The sequence below is a fragment of the Ovis canadensis genome, chromosome 10 (assembly GCF_042477335.2).
Source record: "Ovis canadensis isolate MfBH-ARS-UI-01 breed Bighorn chromosome 10, ARS-UI_OviCan_v2, whole genome shotgun sequence".
In the NCBI taxonomy this organism is placed as follows: Eukaryota; Metazoa; Chordata; class Mammalia; order Artiodactyla; family Bovidae; genus Ovis; species Ovis canadensis.
In genome coordinates, this window is record NC_091254.1 from 98,345,219 (window position 1) to 98,364,700 (window position 19,482).

The 19,482-nt window shown below is 50.3% G+C and overlaps 1 protein-coding gene across 1 annotated transcript in view; it reads right to left on the bottom strand.

The window, feature by feature from the left end:
* Window positions 1–19,482, bottom strand: part of COL4A1 (collagen type IV alpha 1 chain) — a 129,462-nt gene that overhangs the window by 69,819 nt on the left and 40,161 nt on the right. The window contains exon 2 of the mRNA XM_069602011.1: window positions 7,437–7,496. Within this exon, the coding sequence (XP_069458112.1) occupies window positions 7,437–7,496 (60 nt within the window). The remainder of the gene's footprint in view (window positions 1–7,436; window positions 7,497–19,482) is intronic.

Sequence of the window (19,482 nt, forward strand, 5' to 3'; positions counted from 1 at the left end):
CCCAACTGCACCAGCGAGCAAACTCATCGCCATGTTTACCCCAACTTCAAAATTCAGCTACTGCTAAAATGATGTACATACATGACGTTTTAAATGTCCCAAGTGCTTTTTTAGGTACCATACCTTTCACTTGATCCTTTCAGCAAGACTGGAAAATTGTAGGTCAAATGTCATTTCCCTTTTTCTCGGGAGAACTTGGTCAAATGACTTGGTGGAACACACACGAGAACCTAGGCTCTTAGCCTACCAAGCATCCTTTCGTAACGGCTGCTCCTTGATTTGAGAAACAGAGGGGTCTGTAATCAAGTGAGTTTGGAAAACTGCAAGGGATAAGCCACCCCTGAAGGTTCCAAACCTGTAACGAAAGGTTCTGAGATGTCCTGGGCTGCAGCTCATGTCCCCAGACTTATCTGTCCCCTCCTCCCCCCAGTGACAGCAGAGGACCCCTCAGTCTTCCATTCCAGAGGCCACGGCGAGAGCGTCCTCCAGGTGGACTGAGGACCACGTCTGGGGAAAGGCTGAACTGGCCGCCTCTGCCCTTTGGGAAATGCTCACAGCGTCTATAAAAACAGAGGTTTCCAACCAGTCTCACAAACAATACAAGTAATTACAAATACACTAAACAAATCTTAATTTCATTAAATAAGCCTGCTGCTGCTGCTGCTGCTGCTGTGGCTAAGTCGCTTCAGTCGTGTCCGGCTCTGTGCGACCCCAGAGACGGCAGCCCACCAGGCTCAGCTGTCCCTGGGATTCTCCAGGCAAGAGCACTGGAGTGGGTTGCCATCACCTTCTACATTACAGTAAGTTGCGCTCTTTTGGCATTTATACTTCATGTCTTAGAAGCAAGAAAATGAAATTTCTTTTTAATTATAATACACTAGATTTTGAAATCCTCACTAATTCAAACATGATATGGTGCCTCCCACAGAGTTAGTGCTTAATTAGTAAGTTATTGTTTTTATTAATCATTCATTGAGCCCAGATCAGTTAATTTACCCAAAGTTCCAAAGAGTTTACACAAAAATATTCTTTTTCATTTACTTAAGTAAAAAATAAAATATTTGGGAAGAAACATGGTGCCTTTAATATTTGGAACAGTGTTTAAATTTCATTTATAGGAAAGAAATTTTCTATGTTCTAATAAAAAATAATTGAAAGATGAGCTTATTTCTCAATAATCTTTGAGGTCTCAAATCTATGCTACAGAGATACTAAGAAAAATAAGAAATGAAAAGAGAATAACCAATTGATATATAAAGCATAACATACAAAGCAGTGTCTTCAATTCCCATGTATAAATTAAAAGATCGACAAAAATAAAGATACGTATAAATTGAAGACTAATGAATTCTAAAAAAATGGCAATGAAATAACAGTCCTTGTCTCAAAAAGGGAATTTACCAAAGATTTAATGACAACTAAGAAAGTTTCTTATGCTTGCGATCTTGGGGTAAGAAAGATCCTTTATATTAAATGCTAATACTGGCTCCTAGATAGCATGTTGAAAAGCAGAGACATTACTTTGCCAACAAAGGTCCATCTAGTCAAGGCTATGGTTTTTCCAGTGGTCATGTATAGCTGTGAGAGTTGGACTGTGAAGAAAGCTGAGCACCAAAGAATTGATGCTTTTGAACTGTGGTGTTGGAGAAGACTCTTGAGAGTCCCTTGGACTGCAAGGAGATCTAACCAGTCCATCCTAAAGGAGATCAGTCCTGGGATTTCTTTGGAGGGAATGATGCTGAAGCTGAAACTCCAGTACTTTGGCCACCTCATGCAAAGAGTTGACTCATTGGAAAAGACTCTGATGCTGGGAGGGATTGGGGGCAGGAGGAGAAGGGGACGACAGAGGATGAGACGGCTGGATGGCATCACGGACTCGATGGATGTGAGTCTGAGTGAACTCCGGGAGATGGTGATGGACAGGGAGGCCTGGCGTGCTGCGATTCATGGGGTCGCAAAGAGTCAGACACGACTGAGCGTCTGAACTGAACTGAACTAAACCCATTTTTGGAGAAGGCGATGGCGACCCACGGCAGTGAACAAGAACCCTGGAGCGGGCTGCCACGTCCCCCTCCAGGGGATCTTCCCGACCCAGGGATCAAACCCACGGCCCCTGCACGGGCAGGCGGATTCTTCACCAATGCGCCACCAGGGAAACCCCTAGGTACGATTAGACTTAGAATTCTTTACACATACTTTTCCTTATTTAGTGTGTCCTGGAGGAAAAGACACTACGGACACTTGCTCTGTGCCTCCAAAAGCAACCTTCGAGAAAGGCCTGCCGACTAGGTTCATCGCTGGTCCACTGCAAGGAGCCTGCGGGGAGGAAAGACAAGACGCGCCTTCCAAGGTGCAGGCGGGGCTGACCGTCGGGGCCACGACCCCCGTCTCTGTGTCCAGAACGCATGAGAACTAGGGCCAGATTCGCCTCTTGGGAGACCAAGGCGTCATGCCTGGCTTGTAACAAAGATGACTCCTTGTAAACCAGAGTGACGAATTTCCTAGAGGGCAAAGAATATGCCAGGATTTCCTGCAGGAAAGGGCCGGGGAGGCCCCATCCTCACCACGTAGGGACAATGGCATCGCCTGACTCGGGGTTAAGAGGCTCACTTCATTGCCCAAGCCTCTAGGTTTCATTCTGAATGCTCTGTGGAACAGACACCCCCCGAAGGTGAGGCGATCCCGGTTTCCCAGGCTGGGCTGCATCTAACCTGCCTCAGGTTGGGGTGGGGCTTGCACTCGGGCAGACACGGTGGCTCCCTGTGGTCATCTGTCTATGAACAGGACTCGGGAGGTCTGCCCACGGCCCCAGATCACCAGGTCCATTTCCTCATGGTCCTTGACAATCTGCTTCATCACCACCCACTTGCAGAGAGGCTTCAGAAGGGCTGCCTTCCTCGGCAGGTGGCCAGCCGAGCAGTTCACAGACCACAAATCCAGCCTTAGACCAACGGGATCGTGGGCACGACTCCAGAATATTCTGAACCACGAGGTCCTCTTGTTGGGCCCTCGCGGGTCAGGATCGTCTTACCTTGAAGAATGGAAACTGATTCGTGCTCTGATTAGCACTTGGGTCTTACCACCTGCATCCTATTCTCTAGAAGAGACTAGTCTAGCTCAGGGGCTTTCAGTTCAGGCTGAGTTTGCACAAAGGTCCGCCTAGTCTAGGCTATGGTTTTTCCACAGTCAGGTATGGATGTGGAGAGTTGGACTGTGAAGCTCTGAAGAATTGATGCTTTTGAACTGTGGTGTTGGAGAAGACTCTTGAGAGTCCCCTGGAGAGCAAGGAGATCCAACCAGTCCATCCTAAAGGAAATCAGTCCTGACTATTCAGAAGGACTGATGTTGAAGCTGAAGCTCTAATACTTTGGCCACCTGATGAGAAGAACTGACTCATTGAAAAAGACCCTGATGCTGGGAAAGACTGAAGGCGGGAGGAGAAGGGGACGACAGAGGATGAGATGGTTGGATGGCATCACCAACTCATCATGGACATGAGTTTGAGCAAGCTCCGGGAGTTGGTGATGGACAGGGAGGCCTGGCGTGCTGCAGTCCATGGGGTTGCAAAGAGTCAGACATGACTGAGCGACTGAACGGAACTGGGCTCCCTCCCCACGTTGCTGGCAAGGACCTGGGTACCAGCAGGTTAAAGTGTCCTGAGAAGCTGTGAGATGAGTGCCCTGTTCTCATCACTCCTCAGATATATGACACTTCTGCTTAATTAAGACTCTCTGTGCTCCCCAAGGCTGTGGACTGGGGAAGTCTCTGTCAAAGTCCCTCTATTAGGAGCCATCCATCCTTTGCCAAGGTCACGTTCATCAGCAGGCCACGGGGGCTACTTTCTCTGATCAGTGCAGATAAACTCAGCACATGACTTGAGGCAGACGCGTGACAGAGGACCCTGCCCCACGTCCCGGTGAGTCTGGAGCATCAGTGAGGCCACAACACTCCTGCATCCTGCTTTATCCAGGAAGCCACCCCTTTATTCACAGTCCCAGGCCGCTGGGATCACTCCCTTCTCGGGACAACGAGAGGGTTTGTTTCCTCTGCTGTCTCTCCCGCGGTGTGGTCACGTACTCTTCAGTTGTTATTTATCTCACATGCGTATCTCCCACTTCTCTAGTTAACTTGAGGCTTCCAGTTTGGGACTCTGCAGGACAGGATGATAGCTTCACATAAACGCTGGCTCCTCTGGATAAAACATGTGTAGGACTTCTTGTGCAAACTCTATTCTTTTTGCAAAGTAGAAATGGTTAATTTCCAAGACCGAGGGAGTCACTCCTGGGACTATGTTGCCTCTTCCAATACCTCGAATAGTTGAGAAAATCAGGTTATAGAGCAAAAGAAGAGCTTAACTTTTGGCCAGTACTGAGGAGGCAAGCATTCGAAACCCTAATCAGTTTAAGGAGATAAAATTCCCACACTGCAGAGGCCTCTGGAAAGACACGAAGTCACTGTGTACTAACCCAGATTAATTACCTAGAGAAAACATCTGGGCGCCAGGAAAACAAACAAGTCAGCAAAGACTGAAGTCTGTGACAAGCTCATGAATCTAAGCGCTGAGCTCGGAACAAGCTCCCCAGCCCTGCACTGATGACTGTGAGCTTAGAGAACAGTGACCTGAGACACCAATATCTGTTGATGAAATCGGGAGGATATCAGACATCGGTCAAGGAATCTCATCTCCATGGAACTCAGGACTTTGCCAAAAGAGATTTCGGTGATGTACACTGCACATATCCCAGTTTCCATTGGTGGATTCTCAATAACCAATATGTTCAGGAGTCCCTCAAGGGGGCATGCCTCAGAATCAGTGAGCTGATGCTCGGTCCCATTTAGGTAACATTTACCCCCACCCCCCGAGCTATGTGACGTTTTTCATCCTATTTTCAAAAACACCCCAGAAGTCATTTAACTTGTGGACAGTGGAGAACAGCAACCCCTATGAGAACTGAAAACCTGCCCTGGTCTGTGGGCTGAACCGCTCGAGGCAAATTCTGTGATGCTCAAGCCTTACTCATTTTGCATTTACATCCGGTCCGCACGTATAGGCCCGGCTCTGAGAACAGCGGTGGGAGGTGAGGAAGACCAATTTCTCTTGCTGACGTGCCAGCCAAGAATACACCTCTTTGTTATCTGACCTTCAGATGAGAGAAATGGAACCAGATCTGAAGGTCCGGCTCAGGCAGGCTCTGGGTGTTTCCCATCGTTAAACTGATTATTTTAACATCACGTCCGAGACAATAAGTGGAAGTTTAAAATTTCCTCTTTCGGTGGGAGGAAGGCCCTCTTCCCGGCTCATGCTATGTGAACCATGGGACTTGAAATATTTATACTCAAGGGGAGAAAAGGCAGAGCTATGCTTTCTGTTTAAAGGATATAATCCTAAATCAGTTGGCTGTTCCCCTAAACCTCAAGAGGCTGTCTGAATCCATTCAGTCATTACAGCCTTTTAAAACACAAATTCAGGATGGCTTAACCCACTGCTTCCCAGTATTTCATTTAAAGTCTTTACTGAATAATAATAATGAGGTATAAAACCCAAAGTGGACGGTGGAGGAGCCTGTTGAAGGAGCATGTGCAGACCAGGAAGGGTCACGGTGACCCTGTGACCTTCCCGCCTTGACCTTCACATGCCCGCGGGGAAGGCAGGCCTACAGCGTGTGTTCCTGGGCCTGGAGATGCACAGACCTGGCGTCCGCTGACGCACTGGCCAAAGCAAGGGCTTCCAGGAGCTCGGATTTGACAAGAAACACTTACAGCCCCTTTCCTCGTCTGGGTGGGTGTCAGACACCCCAAGACGTGACCTGCCTTCTCTGAAGGTGCTCTCACCAGCTCTGAACGGATGAGGGCCAGGCCCCTGTCAAGTCAGGAAGAAGTCGGCCGAGCATATCTGGAAAGCTGCGCCTGGATGAATCGACTTCCTCATATATAATGAATATAATGAATCTTCTTGCTCATATGTAAGGGGGAGACTTGGGGTTAAAAGTAAAATGAATCAGGCTAGAAAAATAAGACCGGAACAGGGTCTGAGAAGCACCGGAGCCTGAGTGAGTGCAGCTGGGGGTGCAGTCGATGGTGGAGAATGAAACCGAGAAAGCGGGTGGAAAAGAACGTTCTCTCTACAAGCAAGAAACACCAACTCCCCCTCCCCTCCCCCAACTCTGACACTCTGTTACAAGAAAAGCACAGTGATGTTGATAAAGGGCTCCATTTCCTATTTGTTGAAAGGTCCACTTTCCATAGTTTGAAGGATTTCTTTGTTGTTCGGCATGCTCACAATTCGAGTTAGACACACACACAAAAAGCGTCTTTGTGACATGAACATCTCGCTGTTACTCCCGAGGATGCGCTCTGGAACGAGCCAGAGACACTTCCTGAGGAAGAAAACAGCGCGAGAAGAGGACTGCAGAGGGCAAAGCGGGAGCTGAGCGGACGCTGGAAGACAGGAAGGCGCTTCCACACGCTTCATTGACTCGAAACCTGTCCAGGAAACAGCAGCAGCACCAACCACCAACAGACTTTTAGAAAGGATGAGGTCGGTGCGTCAGCGAACAGCTGAAAAGGAGTGGAACCATTTTCTGTAAAGCAGAACCTGCTGGATTTCAGAAGCGTGAGTCTGTGATTCACTGAGCCCTGGGCAGACCAGAAGGGATGGCTTGCCAGAACGATCCCCTCAGCTCCCAGCAAGTGGGAAGAGGACCAGGGGTCTCCGCCTCCCTTCCTCGTGGCCCAGAGGCCAGGTTTTCCCAGGGCTCCACCCGGTTTCCATGGTGACCACACACAGAGACAGGATGCTGCCCTGTCCTGGGGTGAAAACCCTTTCTCCAAACAACGGAAATGCAGACCCAACCTGCCTTCAAGAGAAAATGCTCTTCATACAGATCTGTGAGAGAGAGGGCAGAGTACTGCTTAGAAAGAAAATATAATTGTACGTTTGGGGAATGATAAATAGTTACTGTCTCTGTAAATAAACCTAGACAAGTATCTTATGAGTGTAAAGCTGTTTAAAAATTCTGATTTGAATAGAAGGCTCTCAAGTTCAAGAGAAACTTTTTGGTGTTTTTTGTTTTGTTTTGTTTTTCAGAAAAAAAAAAAAGTGAAGTTTAGCCTTCGTGCACTTTTCCAAAGAATGCGATTGACTCAACGAGCTTTCTGCCGATACGCTTGCTCCTTCTAGAGTCAAAAAAGGAAAGAAGCCAAATCGCCTTTCTAGCGTCAACTGCCACCAATAATTACCAGCTTTGGGGAGGAGCAGTCAGGATGCCTCAACAATACTGTTAAGCCTGGTTTTGTTTCATTTGTATTGCTCTGGGGAAATGCCTGAAATGGTAATAAAGCTTCAGCACAACTTGCTGGTTATTCGGTTGCTCTAAAGTAATGACTTCCACAGTGATGGAGACCCGAGGGATCGCTCACCGCGGAGGGCTACTCACCTTCTGTCCTTTCACGCCATGGCAGTCACACTTCCCGCAGCCAGAGCCGGCACACCCACCCTGGAAGGAAGAGAAAACAGCTTTAAACAGAAGAACATCCATGAACGGAGGCCCAGGTTTCAGCTGAAACGCTTCTGGCATCTTCGCTATTTACGGGAGAAGCCCTGCCCGGGCACCACGAGCCCCATCTTCACACACACTCTGCGGCCTTGTCCTAGGGGGACAAGTCTTTCTGCGATTGCTCAGAAGGCCATCTCTGGCCCTGGCAGACACAACAGCGATCCCCGAGTGAAACACATCAAAGCATCACTCAGTCCAACGAGGGGACGCTGTCACTGACACCCTGAGACATGGACTCTCCCCGTTTCCCAAGGCCTAGCAGGGCACCGCCCCTACTTGCAAAGGCCTTCTGATACAGGACTTTCGGTCCTGAGACCAGAGGAAACCGATGGTGGGGACTGGGGTCCACGCTTCGTCCCTCACATCCCCAGGACACAATGACACGCAAAATATGCCAAAAAGAGACAAATAGGCCCAGAGCCTAAATAACAAAATTTTAATTCAATTAAATCAGGAAGTTTCAATAAAAGAACATTCCACAACATAATGCTCCTGTGATTCATTTCTAACATTTAAAATAAAGTTGAAATGCACAATAAAGAATCCAAGTGGGTAAGGCGAGCTGGAGAAGAAGGGAGCCGGTGTGTTCAAATGCCCACCGAATGCAACGATCGGCCAGCCGCCTCTTGTCTAACAAGACACATATTACCATTCCCACTTTACAGACGTGAACTCTGAGATAGGAGATTTAATATAACACTCCAGGACAAGCTTGAGATGAATTCAATTCAATCACCATAATGGAAAACTGCCAACACATCAGAAGACAAACAGACAATGGTGCTCAATACATTTGCAATTTCTTTAGAAGAATCCAAATTCTAAACCAGAGTAGACATAGATACTATGGACAGAATGAAAGAGGGTGTGATAGGTAGAATTTAGTTAACGAGCTTTACTAGCAGCTCGATACTAAGCCTGAGATCAAGTGCACACCTAAATGCTGCTTCTGGCAATACAGCTTCTGGAAAATAAAACCATATTGTTAACAGTATTGTGACTGCATAAAGTCTGTTTTTTAAAAACAATATGCTCATCTTGGTTCCAATGCCTTGGAAATCTTCTTCATAAAACAACTACATCTGGAGATATTTATTTTATAAAATGAAATCTGAACAAGTACCTCCAAGACAGTAAGCTGTTCTTAATTTTATATTTTGGAAATGGGGACAACTGACAAGAGTCCAAACAGACTCCAGACACTACAAATCTATTCCTCTCTCTGATTCATCATTCAGGCAATTTTGTCAGCACGCACTCTCGTAACCTCCTAACAGCGTAAATCAATCCATGCACACAGTTTTGCTTCAGAATCTGGGTTTGGGTGACCACTTAGAGCTGTCCAAAGAGATGAGGCTAAAACCTGAAACCTATGCTCCAGAAATTCATCCGAAATGCACAAACATTAAAGAACCAACCGACTGCAGAAAAGAGCCTCCTCAACCATCCCCAAGAAAGGGCTCACCGCTCCAACCCAGTGCCCATGACATGCTGATGCTGAAGCCTCAATACTCTGGCCACATGATGTGAGAGCCACCTCACTGGAAAAGACCCTGATGCTGGGAAAGACTGAGGGCAGGAGGAGAAGGGGGCGACAGAGGATGAGATGGCTGGATGGCATCACCGACTCAGTGGACAGGAGTCTGAGCAAGCTCTGGGAGATGGTGGAGGACAGGGAAGCCTGGCATGCTGCAGGTCACGGGGCCCCAGAGGGTGGGACACGACTCAGTGACTGAAGAACACTGTGACGTTTATCACGTGTCCTCGGCGTGTGTGTCTCCAGGACCCCGAGAGCACTTGGAGGGCAGCCCCAGGGTGCCACACCAAGCCTGATACAGCCCGTGTTTCACCTGCGACCACATCGGCTGTGAAACCCACCGCTGATTGAACCACGACGCCCCGTCAACTGTTCGATCCGCGCCAACCCCAGAGGTGTTTAAACACGAATACACAGCCGCCTGACTGCTGATGGGACACAGTGGCAGGCGTCTGGTCGCTGTTGTTTTGATGGTGGTGGCGGTGATGCTGGCGTCCATTGAATCAACCTCAAATAACAACCCTAGATGACAGTCCAGCAACACTGGTGCGTCAGCTCACAGTTCAGGGACAGCACTACGAGAAACCCCTGCAAAAAGGAGCTTGGCAGTGAGCGGGGAGCCACTCCAGGTCTCCAGACAGCTGGGGAGAGCAGAGGGCCCCAGGGGCCCCCAGCTAAGCTAGCCCCCAGCCAGGCAAGCTCAACGGGTGAGGCAGCCCCGCGCCACCTGTGCTCCAGGCGGCCTCCTCTCTGCGGCGTCTCAGCCCCACCACGTCCCTGCCTCTGAGCTGGGTTCAGAAACCCACGCTTGCTCCTTGAGCTCTGCTCAGTTACCCAGAAGGAGACCAGAAGGAGAGGCCAATCAGGTTAACACCCACGGCCTTAGGACCTGTCCACCCACAGCCCAGGTTCACCGGGGTGGGGGGTGTGGGGTGGTGGGCAACAGTAGCCCGGGTGGGGGTGGGCTTTCCTAACCACAGCTCGACAACAGTGTCTTCAAAACCAGACCCAAGTAACCCAAGTTGAAAAAGGCCATTTGGTGATTCTGAGGTTTCCTCTTCTGAAAGGCTGATTAAAATCTCAGAAGCTTATCTTTATTCAATTTGAGGAAGGTTATAAAAGTGAGTTTCCTGGAACTGTTCCCTTAAGCTATCAGCAAATGCCTTAATTGCAGGAGACCCCAGATAAGAGGTTAGAGGGCCCCCATGGTGGATGCTGAGGTCAAGCTGTTTCTTGAGCTTTTGCGACAGAAACACACCCGCAAATTTCCCTTGAACAACACTCCAGGTCATGACAACTACTGGATGAAATCAGAGATGAGAAAAAGAACTAAAGTCTTATTATAGCCCTCTTACAGAAATAAAGGACCTTCACCCTGCTCCCACCAGCCTACATCAAGCAAAAAGAAAATTTCTCAATCCCAGACAAAAGATATTCATGTCTCCTTATCTGCTTTATTCACGTAGGAAATTTTATCACCACTTCTGGCCCTAGGAGACAATTGTGAAGCACTGATAATTCAAAGAACATCTAAACGATGGGCAACTTTTCAGAACAAAAGACATTTTTAGACCATGATTTTCGCTTCACAATCTGGGTGGCCTAGCATTTTATGCAAAATGGCTCTGTTTAAAAAAATAAAACCTAATTTTTAGAATAACAAACAAAAATCATGAGAGACACATTTACTTTGCTAAATAAAATCCACTTTGAAATATTGTTATTCTGGCCCACACAATGACCGATGCTGTATCTCACCCTGGCATGCAGAGTCATTTCAGCGGTGACTCGAGGGTGCCTGGCTGAAAAGGACATCAGTGACGCTCTGAGCGTCCCTTCGATCTGCCTGACTTTCTGATTTTGAAATAGCTCATTAAGTCAAAGCCTGCAGTAGAGCATGTCTCAGCCCTCCATCCTAAACCACTGTTCAAAAGGGCGAACGAAAACACAGCATGAGTTACTCCGAGTCACAATTTCACTGGGGACCTCACGTGCTAAAGGCCGTGTCACAGGCTTCGGGACTTCCTGGGGAATTACATTCTGCATCTGGACGTCTCCACAGAATCAGAAGAGACCAGGCGGCCCCACTGGCTCCAGCAGCCGTCCCCCCGTCCCCCGCCACCCCTCCACCCCCCGCCAGCTCCAGCGGCTCCCTGGGCTGCACATCTGAGGGGGTGGACGAGGCCTGCTCATTTTTCCTGAGGTCTGGATGACGCTGGGCTCCAAGCGGCTAGCTCCCTGCCCATGTGTTTCGGCTTCTGGAACAGAAAGAACTTGTACTCTGTAACGCACTCCCACCCATCCCTCTTGCCTGGCCCTCCCCCGGGTGCGAGGTCAAGTAAACCAGCCCCGAGTCCCCCGAGGAGGTCCGTGCCTTCTCCCCAGGGAGACACACGCTGAACCTACAGTCCCGGCTGACCAGGCTGGTCAGGAAGACCGTCTCCCCCTGGAAATGGGGGACGAGGTTGAAGATCTCAAAGGTCACAGCGCTGTGGGTCTCGGTCCGTGTCTTATTGGGTTGGCCAAAAAGACGGCATGGGAAAATCCAAACGAGCTTTCTGGCCAGCCCTTAGAAGGAGCTCATCCGTGGCCCACAGCCACACGGGCTACTCGGACCACGTGAGGCTAAGAGAAGCCTGCAAAGTCCTCAGGGGCAAAAGAACCACCATTGTACCCCTAAGCCTGTAGAATAACTCAGTGAAAACCAAGCCAATCTTGACAGCCAGCAATTCACCACGAGAGCGTAACAAATTCCCTCTAAGTGGAAGCCAACCTGAATTAACATTATTTGAAAGAGAAGACTACACCAGCTCTCAGTGAAGTCTGTCGGACACGCACACCGTGGACAGAAGGGATCACGCTTAAACATCACACGTAGCATGACTGGAAAGGAATGCGGACTACTTTTATACTCTGTACGAGTCTCTTTGCACTCTCCACGAGAGGATGAAACAGTGAATGGAATGTACATTTTCTTTCATGCCCCAATTAAGAGTTCCCAGAAAGTCAAACCATCAGAATTAATGCTATAAAGTATGCTAAGTTCTAAAAATTCCCAAAGATTTACGACACACAGTACGCGCGCCAAAGAAGGAAGAGGGGTGATTGGGGTCAGAGACGTTCATTCAAAATAAACTCAATTTCCGCTCTTTCTCTGGCCTGCAGGCCGACCGAAGGCACTTCTCGACATCACAGTGAGTTCTGGGTGGGCATACAGGAAGGGGGAGGCTTGCTAATTCCATTTAGAGAGACTTTTTACCTAAGCAAGGAAGCCAGCTGCTATACTACTGTGTGCGAGTGTGTGTCTGCGTGGGTGAGAAAAAGAGAGAATGCCCAACCAAGGTAATTTGTTAACCGTGACATATATTCCACAGGGACGCATGTCTGAAATGAGTTAAACAGAGTGAAGTCCTCAATTTTCTGTGGCTCTTTCCCTGCTTCTGGTGGGAGACAGCCCTGTACCAACCCCACTGTAACAATTTTTATGGGTTTCACATCCCGCCAAATAGGGACAAGTGGATCTCGGCCAAGTCTAAACAGCTTATCTTTCAAATTCCTTTTCACATTCTCTGCGCTGTGCAAAATGTCGGAATAGTTCTGTGGTGATGGGGCGAGCCCCGTCTTCCTCCTGGTGGTAACCCTCCTTCGGAGAATCTCGTGCGGAGTCATCCACTCCGCTACAGAAACACGTAGACACACAGGAATGTATTTCAGGGCCACCAGGCCAGAAGCTGAAAAGCAGGGACAGGTCAAAAGTGGAGCTTCCAGTCCCCACCTCCAGGGGGAGCTGTCCAGCAGAACAACCCTTCTGCAAAACGATTAGGCTAGGCCGCGGCCCTAGGACAGCAAGGTCAAACCAGTCCAACCTAAGGGAAACCAATCCTAAACGTTCATCGCAAGGGCTGATGCTGAAGCCAAAGCCCCCATACTTGGGCCACCTGATGCGAAAAGCTGACTCATTAGCAACGACCCTGAAGCTGGGGAAGATTGGGGGCAGGAGGAGAAGGGGACGACAGAGGATGAGATGGTTGGCTGGCATCACCGAGCCAATGGACCTGAGTCTGAGTGAGCTACAGAAGCTGGTGATGGACAGGGAAGCCTGGCGTGCTGCAGTCCATGGGTTGCAGAGTCAGACACGAATTAGCGACTGAACAACGGCCGGAGCTGAGCATCACACGGGGTCTTGTTCCCAGATTTCACTCTTGGCGCCTGCCCCACACGTGCGTGGGCAGATGTCATCAAAAGCCGCATCAGACTTCGTCATTACTGAGACCACTTCGCAGCCTTTGCCCTTACCACATGCCACTGAAGTTCAACCTTTTCAATTACATTACTTTTAACTCTGTTTCATTATCCCCAAAATGTTAGTACGGCAGATAAAATATAACACCCTCCTCTCAAAGCGCCATGAGCTCACTCTTTTTGGAAACTAAAACATCATAAAGAAACAGAGAGTATATATGAGAGATTTTAATATGTATGTCCCAGCTCACACCGTTTGTAATTTTAACTAGAGTATGCTATTTCTGGTAATTCTTGTTGTAAATGTGTGTGTACTGCCAAGGGGTTCTGCAAAATGGCTGCCAATGCCTCCAGGGACCCCCCGGCCCAGACAGGAGTGCCCTGAAAAAGAATCCTGAAACTTCTCCAACAGGAGGGGAGGGATGGACGAGGAGTTTAGGGTTAGCAAATGCAAACTGTTATAAACAGAAGGGATAAACAACGAAGTCCTGCTGTGTAGCACAGGGAACTATGTTCAAAATCTTACAGTAGCCTATAACGGACAAGAATATGAAAAAGATTATGTGTGTATATATAGGCAGGCAGATAGATGTACAGTTGAATCACTTTGCTGTGTTGCAGAAATTAACACAACATTGTAAATCAACCATTCCTCAACAAAATAGTTTTTAAGCCATGATTTAAAAAAAGAACTTCAGCAGGAGAGCAGACACTGTATGACCTCCCAGCGTTAAGATCTAGAACAAGTGATGCCATCAACAGCGAAAGTCAGGAGCCTGCCGGTCTCGAGGGGGCTGCCAGAGAGGTCTCCAGGAGCCAGGCACTCTCTGCTCGACCCGGGCAAGCGGCAACACGTGTGAAGCTCCACTGAGCTGCGAACTTACAGTGTCTGCACTTTGCTGTGCTTCAATCACGTCTTTCTCCAAGGCACACTCAAGAACATCACTGCCACACTCTACACAGTACGGAGAACTGGAAACAGCAGAATAAAGCACGGTGGTCTGGATCCGTGGGATGGAATCCTTACCCACTGAGGTTGGTGGGCTACAGCAAGGATGGGTCTCGAAGACTCAGTACCAAGCAACTGGGAACCAGGAACAAACAAACAACCCAAGCCAGGAGACGCTGACGATGTAAGGCTCAAACCTGAACAAATGCAGCTGCAGTGCGCTCGTCCTTGGGGCTCCAGGCAATGAGAAGGGGACTCGAGGGGCGTCTGAGCTTCTGGAAACCTGGCTCAACCTGGTTTCTGAGCTACTGAGCTGGGCCTATTACGAATCCACACGTTTCTTCAGTAAGATCCACCCTCCCCCCAAAATGCGTGCATAGGGTTCAAAAATTCGTGACCGCATAAGCAGGAGGAACCTACTGGGTGGCGCAGGGCACACCACTCAGCACTCCGCAGTGGCCTCTATGGGGAAAGGAGCTTCACAGAGTGGACGCGTGTCTAACCGACTCACCGCGCGATGCACCTGAAACGAACGAAGAGCCACTCCACTCCAGTTAAAAAGAACCGAAACCCTACGGTGCAAGATTACATCTAAGAAACGTGGAAAAACTAAATAAAATATTACCAGGTGCAAGGGAATTCCACTAAAGCCAGAGGCGAGAAAACCCCATTATTGAAGCTGCTATTTTGTACCGTTCTCTAAATTTTCCAACCAAAAAAGTCACTTATGAAAACAAAGCAAAACTAAAACCAAGATATAATGCAAACTCTAGGCCACATGCCGAAGCGTAATAATTTTAAAAGTCCACTACACTGGCACAGCATTTCTGAATCTCCAAAAATATGCCGGGAACTGTGGATGGAAGGGTGACGGATGTCCACGGAGCCCACAGTCCACGTGCTTTCATCTGCATTTGCTTGATGGTGATTCTATCATCAGCGTTTTGTTTCGATAAATGTAAGATAAATGTGATTCCAAAGACGTGAAAAAAACTTTTCCTCATTAATACAACAGCAAAGAATTTAGTTCAGTAAAATAACATTACTGTTCTAATCATGGAAAACATGAAAACAGAAGATCCCACTACTTTGAGACTCACAAAACACTTCTGCTCAAACGGGAAAACAACTCCAAGTGTTGATATGTTCTTGGCAAAAAAAAGAGCATGAACCATCTGAGGAACAAGCTGAACTGGGGTCCGTGACACCTCCTGCCATCAGGCCAAGAAGCAAGTCTGCACAGTTCTGGGGGCTCCCGCAAGCTCCACAAGCACCCTAGGGTGTGTGCTTGGCTCCGAACTCCGTCATGAGACGGCAGGCTGGCTCTCCTGTTTCCCTCGTCAGACCACGTGGGTTGACTCATCTTCCCTTCCCCTCGTCCCCCTTCCCTTCGTCCCCTTTCTCCCACGGTGAAAGTCCTGGAACGTCCTTGCCTGGGGAGGGGCTGAACCGAGGGTGTCGGGGTGCGTGTCTCCCGCAGGTCGCTGGGGGCCCCACGCACAGACGAGATGATGACTAGCTGCCCCGTGACCGAGGCTCAGATGATCGCCTGATGATCGCGAGCGTGTCCGCTGGGACCCGTGGGTGGAAAGGCCGCCTGGAGATGGGAACTGGGGGTGGGGGTGGGGCCCCTGGTGGTTGCTGACTCACTGGCCTGAAGGACAAAGCCGAGGAGTCCTTGGCCAGAATGTTCTCCCAGAATCACCAACTGTCTGGGATGAGCAAGGGTCCGGAGAGGACATCCCCACCTTCAGAAAGGACCTCCCGTTAGGAGGCTTCTGAATCTCAGCGACTCTCCCCAGGTAGCCGGACACCTTTCTCACCTGCCTGTCCCCCCATCCAAGGAGATCCAACCAGTCCATCCTAGAGGAGATCAGTCCTGAATGTTCATTGGAAGGACTGATGCTGAAGCTGAAACTCCAATACTTTGGCCCCCTGATGCGAAGAGCTGACCCATTGGAAAAGACCCTGATGCTGGGAAAGATTGAAGGCAGGAGGAGAAGGGGACGACAGAGGATGAGATAGTTGGATGGCATCACCGACTCAATGGACACGGGTTTGGGTAAACTGCAGGAGTTGGTGATGGACAGGGAGGCCTGGCGTGCTGCAGTTCATGGGGTCACAAGGAGTCGGACACGACTGAGCGACTGAACTGTGCCCCCACCCGGAAGGACCGTGACCCCGGCACTGTTCTTCCCGCCCGAGTTCCCGGCCACCCCGTCCATGGCTCTCCGCGAGAACCACAGCCCGCCCCCTCGGGCCTGCGAGGAGCAGCGTCCCCCCGCATCTCCTGCACCGTCCTGCTGCCCGCGGGTCACCTTTCCTCCCGCCCCACCCGCTCTCGCTCTCTGACTCTGACTCCAAGTCCAGCCCCTCGGCCGCCTGGCCCGGGCCCTGCCCCTCAGTCACTTGCTCCTGCTCCAGATCTGTCCCCAGCGGGGCTGGGGGACTGGGTTGGGGGGAGGAGCAGCCTTCATGTGTCCACACCGCGTCTCAGCCGCCCGGTGCGCCTCCGACCCGACCCACTGGGAGGCTTCCGCTGCACTGCACGCCTGGGGCAGGACGGGCGGCCCCCCGGCCCACGATGCTGACAAGGTCGAGTTGAGTATCTCAGCGAGCGGGAGGCCAAAGTGAGAAGCTGCATCCGAGGCCCCTCACGAGACAAAGCAGAGACACGCAGACAAACGGGGAGGGACCCCACGGCCGGCCCAGGGACGCGGGGACCCCAGAGCAGGAGGGAGGGAGAGGGCAGGGGGCTGGGCTGGCCAGGGGAGGCGGACGTGTGGGGAGGGGGCCTTGCTGCCCAGAAAAAGGCAAAGGGGGTCAGGCCCAGCAGGAGGGCACGGGGCACCGGGGTGGGGGCACCAAGGGGAGGGGCAGGCCGGAGGGCACCTGAGAAGGGAAGGCGGAGGGCCGGCGGCCTGCAGGGAGGGGCCCCGGTGTGAGGCAGGGGCAGAGTAAGACGCCAGGTCCCGGGCACTCCAGTTCTGAGGCTCAGGGTAAAACGTGTGCCGTCTCCAAGTCCAACACTCAGCGTAGAAGCACCTGTTCAAGCAGAAGTGCTGCGCGCTTCCTGCAAGCCCATCAGCAGCCCGCCATGCACTGGGAGTGAGAAACACCGGCAGTGCTGCGGCTGGAAGGGTTCCCAACGGCTGGAGGAGGAAGGAGAGGAAGGGGCTGGAAGGGAGGAGAGAGGCAGGGAGGCGGGTGAGGAAGAAGAGGCGGGCGCCCCAGCCCCCAGGCACCTGAGGCCCTTGGACCACCCTCCCTGGAAGCTCTCGCTCTCAGCAGGCCTGTGAATCCCACATTCACAGTTGCTTTTAACATCCTGTCTCTGTCTTAGCAACACGGTGTCAACACAGTCTCTCACAAACAGTGATGCTGCTGAGATGCCAGGCATCTGCAGAGAAGGAGACCTGGGGCAAGAGGACAGACGTGCCCCCCTCCCCCGGCCTCCAGGAGAGGAGCTCCAGCCTCCCAGCCCCACTCCAGGATCTGCACTGCAGCTTCAGAAAAACCCCTCATCGGGGCTAAAATGTGAATCGAAAGAACACTCAGGGAGCTTCTGAGGCCCTTCCTTCTGGGACCCGGGAAGCGCGGTGCACTTTTTACTGCACACACGATAGTGAGAAGCTTCACAGCCTGGTCTAACAGCCCCAGGTCCATTCGCCGACAGCCATCCGGGGAGCCGCGTGGAGGGCCTTCCCGCCTTGTTAGAGCGTCTTTCACAAGACGCCCTGAAGGCCCTGCTTGTGCTGGGAAAGCCCCAGGTAACTAGTACTAAACCCGGAAGACGGCTTTCCGCTGGGGAGGAAAAAGTGCAGCCAATTTCCTGTTGATGCCACTGGCCCCACCTCCCAACCCTATCAGGACCCTACCATTTGTAACACACTTAAGATGGCAACATTAAAAGCCTAACCGACCTGGGAAAGATGAATGTGACTGACATGCAACTCAAAACCAGTTCACTTAAACCAAGGGCAACAGGATTACCCACTTTTTTCCCCAGAAAAAGTAAATATCATGCATGATGGCTGGTTTCTCTCCAGACGGGGAAGCCATACCATATTTCCAGGAACGAGGCTAGAACACAGACAGTCCTTCTGGTAAGAAAGAGGGCAACCACACTGTGCATTAAATGAGTGTATATGATATCACTTCATTCACACTCCTTGCGTTTCAAAGAGGCTATAAAACACCTTGTTAGGATAGTCATCTCAGCTGTTCCCCTAGCCGGTCAGATACGGGACACGTCTGAGAAAACTGTGCATGTTTAGACTAAGCCCAGAAGCCAGGATGAAGCTAAAATGTAATTTTCATAGCTGCACTCGGCCTTGAATACCAGACTCATCCTGAAGCCACTTTTTAAAAATACATGTGAGGTGTCGGATTCCTTATAAATGACAGATTCGAAACCGCTGCAGAGCAGGTCTGCAAACCCAGAGGACTCACTGTTGGAAACATCGCCCCAAAGGAGAACAAGGTGTAACTTTAAAACCAGGTCTGAAAGCTCAAAGTGTGAACAGAAATGCCACAGAATTAACCCTGTGGGGCAGCAAACACCTAACAGTGGAGCGAGGCTTCTCTGCCTCTGACAAAAGGTGAGAGAGCAGTCCATGTGAAGAATCTCCGTGACAGACGCCCAGGCCCCTCGGACAGCGGCCCAGGGGCTCAAGCACAGCATAAGGCTCCCTGGGCTCTTCTGGAAGATGACGGATGGTGGACCAGAAGCGCTGCTTTGCAAGCGCTAAGTGGCATTTTCAAAGGACCTACCTGAAAACACAAGCGCAACACTTATGGTTTAAGAAGGAAAATGCGGGAAACCACAGAAGGAAGCGGTGGTTTTCTCAGCAACAGTCTCGTGTTTACACTGAGGCCAAGACAGATGCCAAGAGACACCTCTAAGGTTGCCTTGAGGTTCCAGGGTCAGCCGCCCGTGGTTAGTGCCTGCAGAGACGTCATTCCCAAACCACACACCCCCACGCCACCCCTGAGCAGAGTCCGACTCCTAACACTCAAGAAACCAATCCTTACCTTTGCCAGCTCCTGCTGAAACCAAATGTTAAGCCACTGGCCAATGACTATCAAAATGTATCAGATTCCAGAAAACCTCACGTCTTCCAAGAGCATTTAAGAAAACCATTTAGAAGACTTAAGCCATGCACACTTTAATATGAATACAAATATGAAATAAAGAA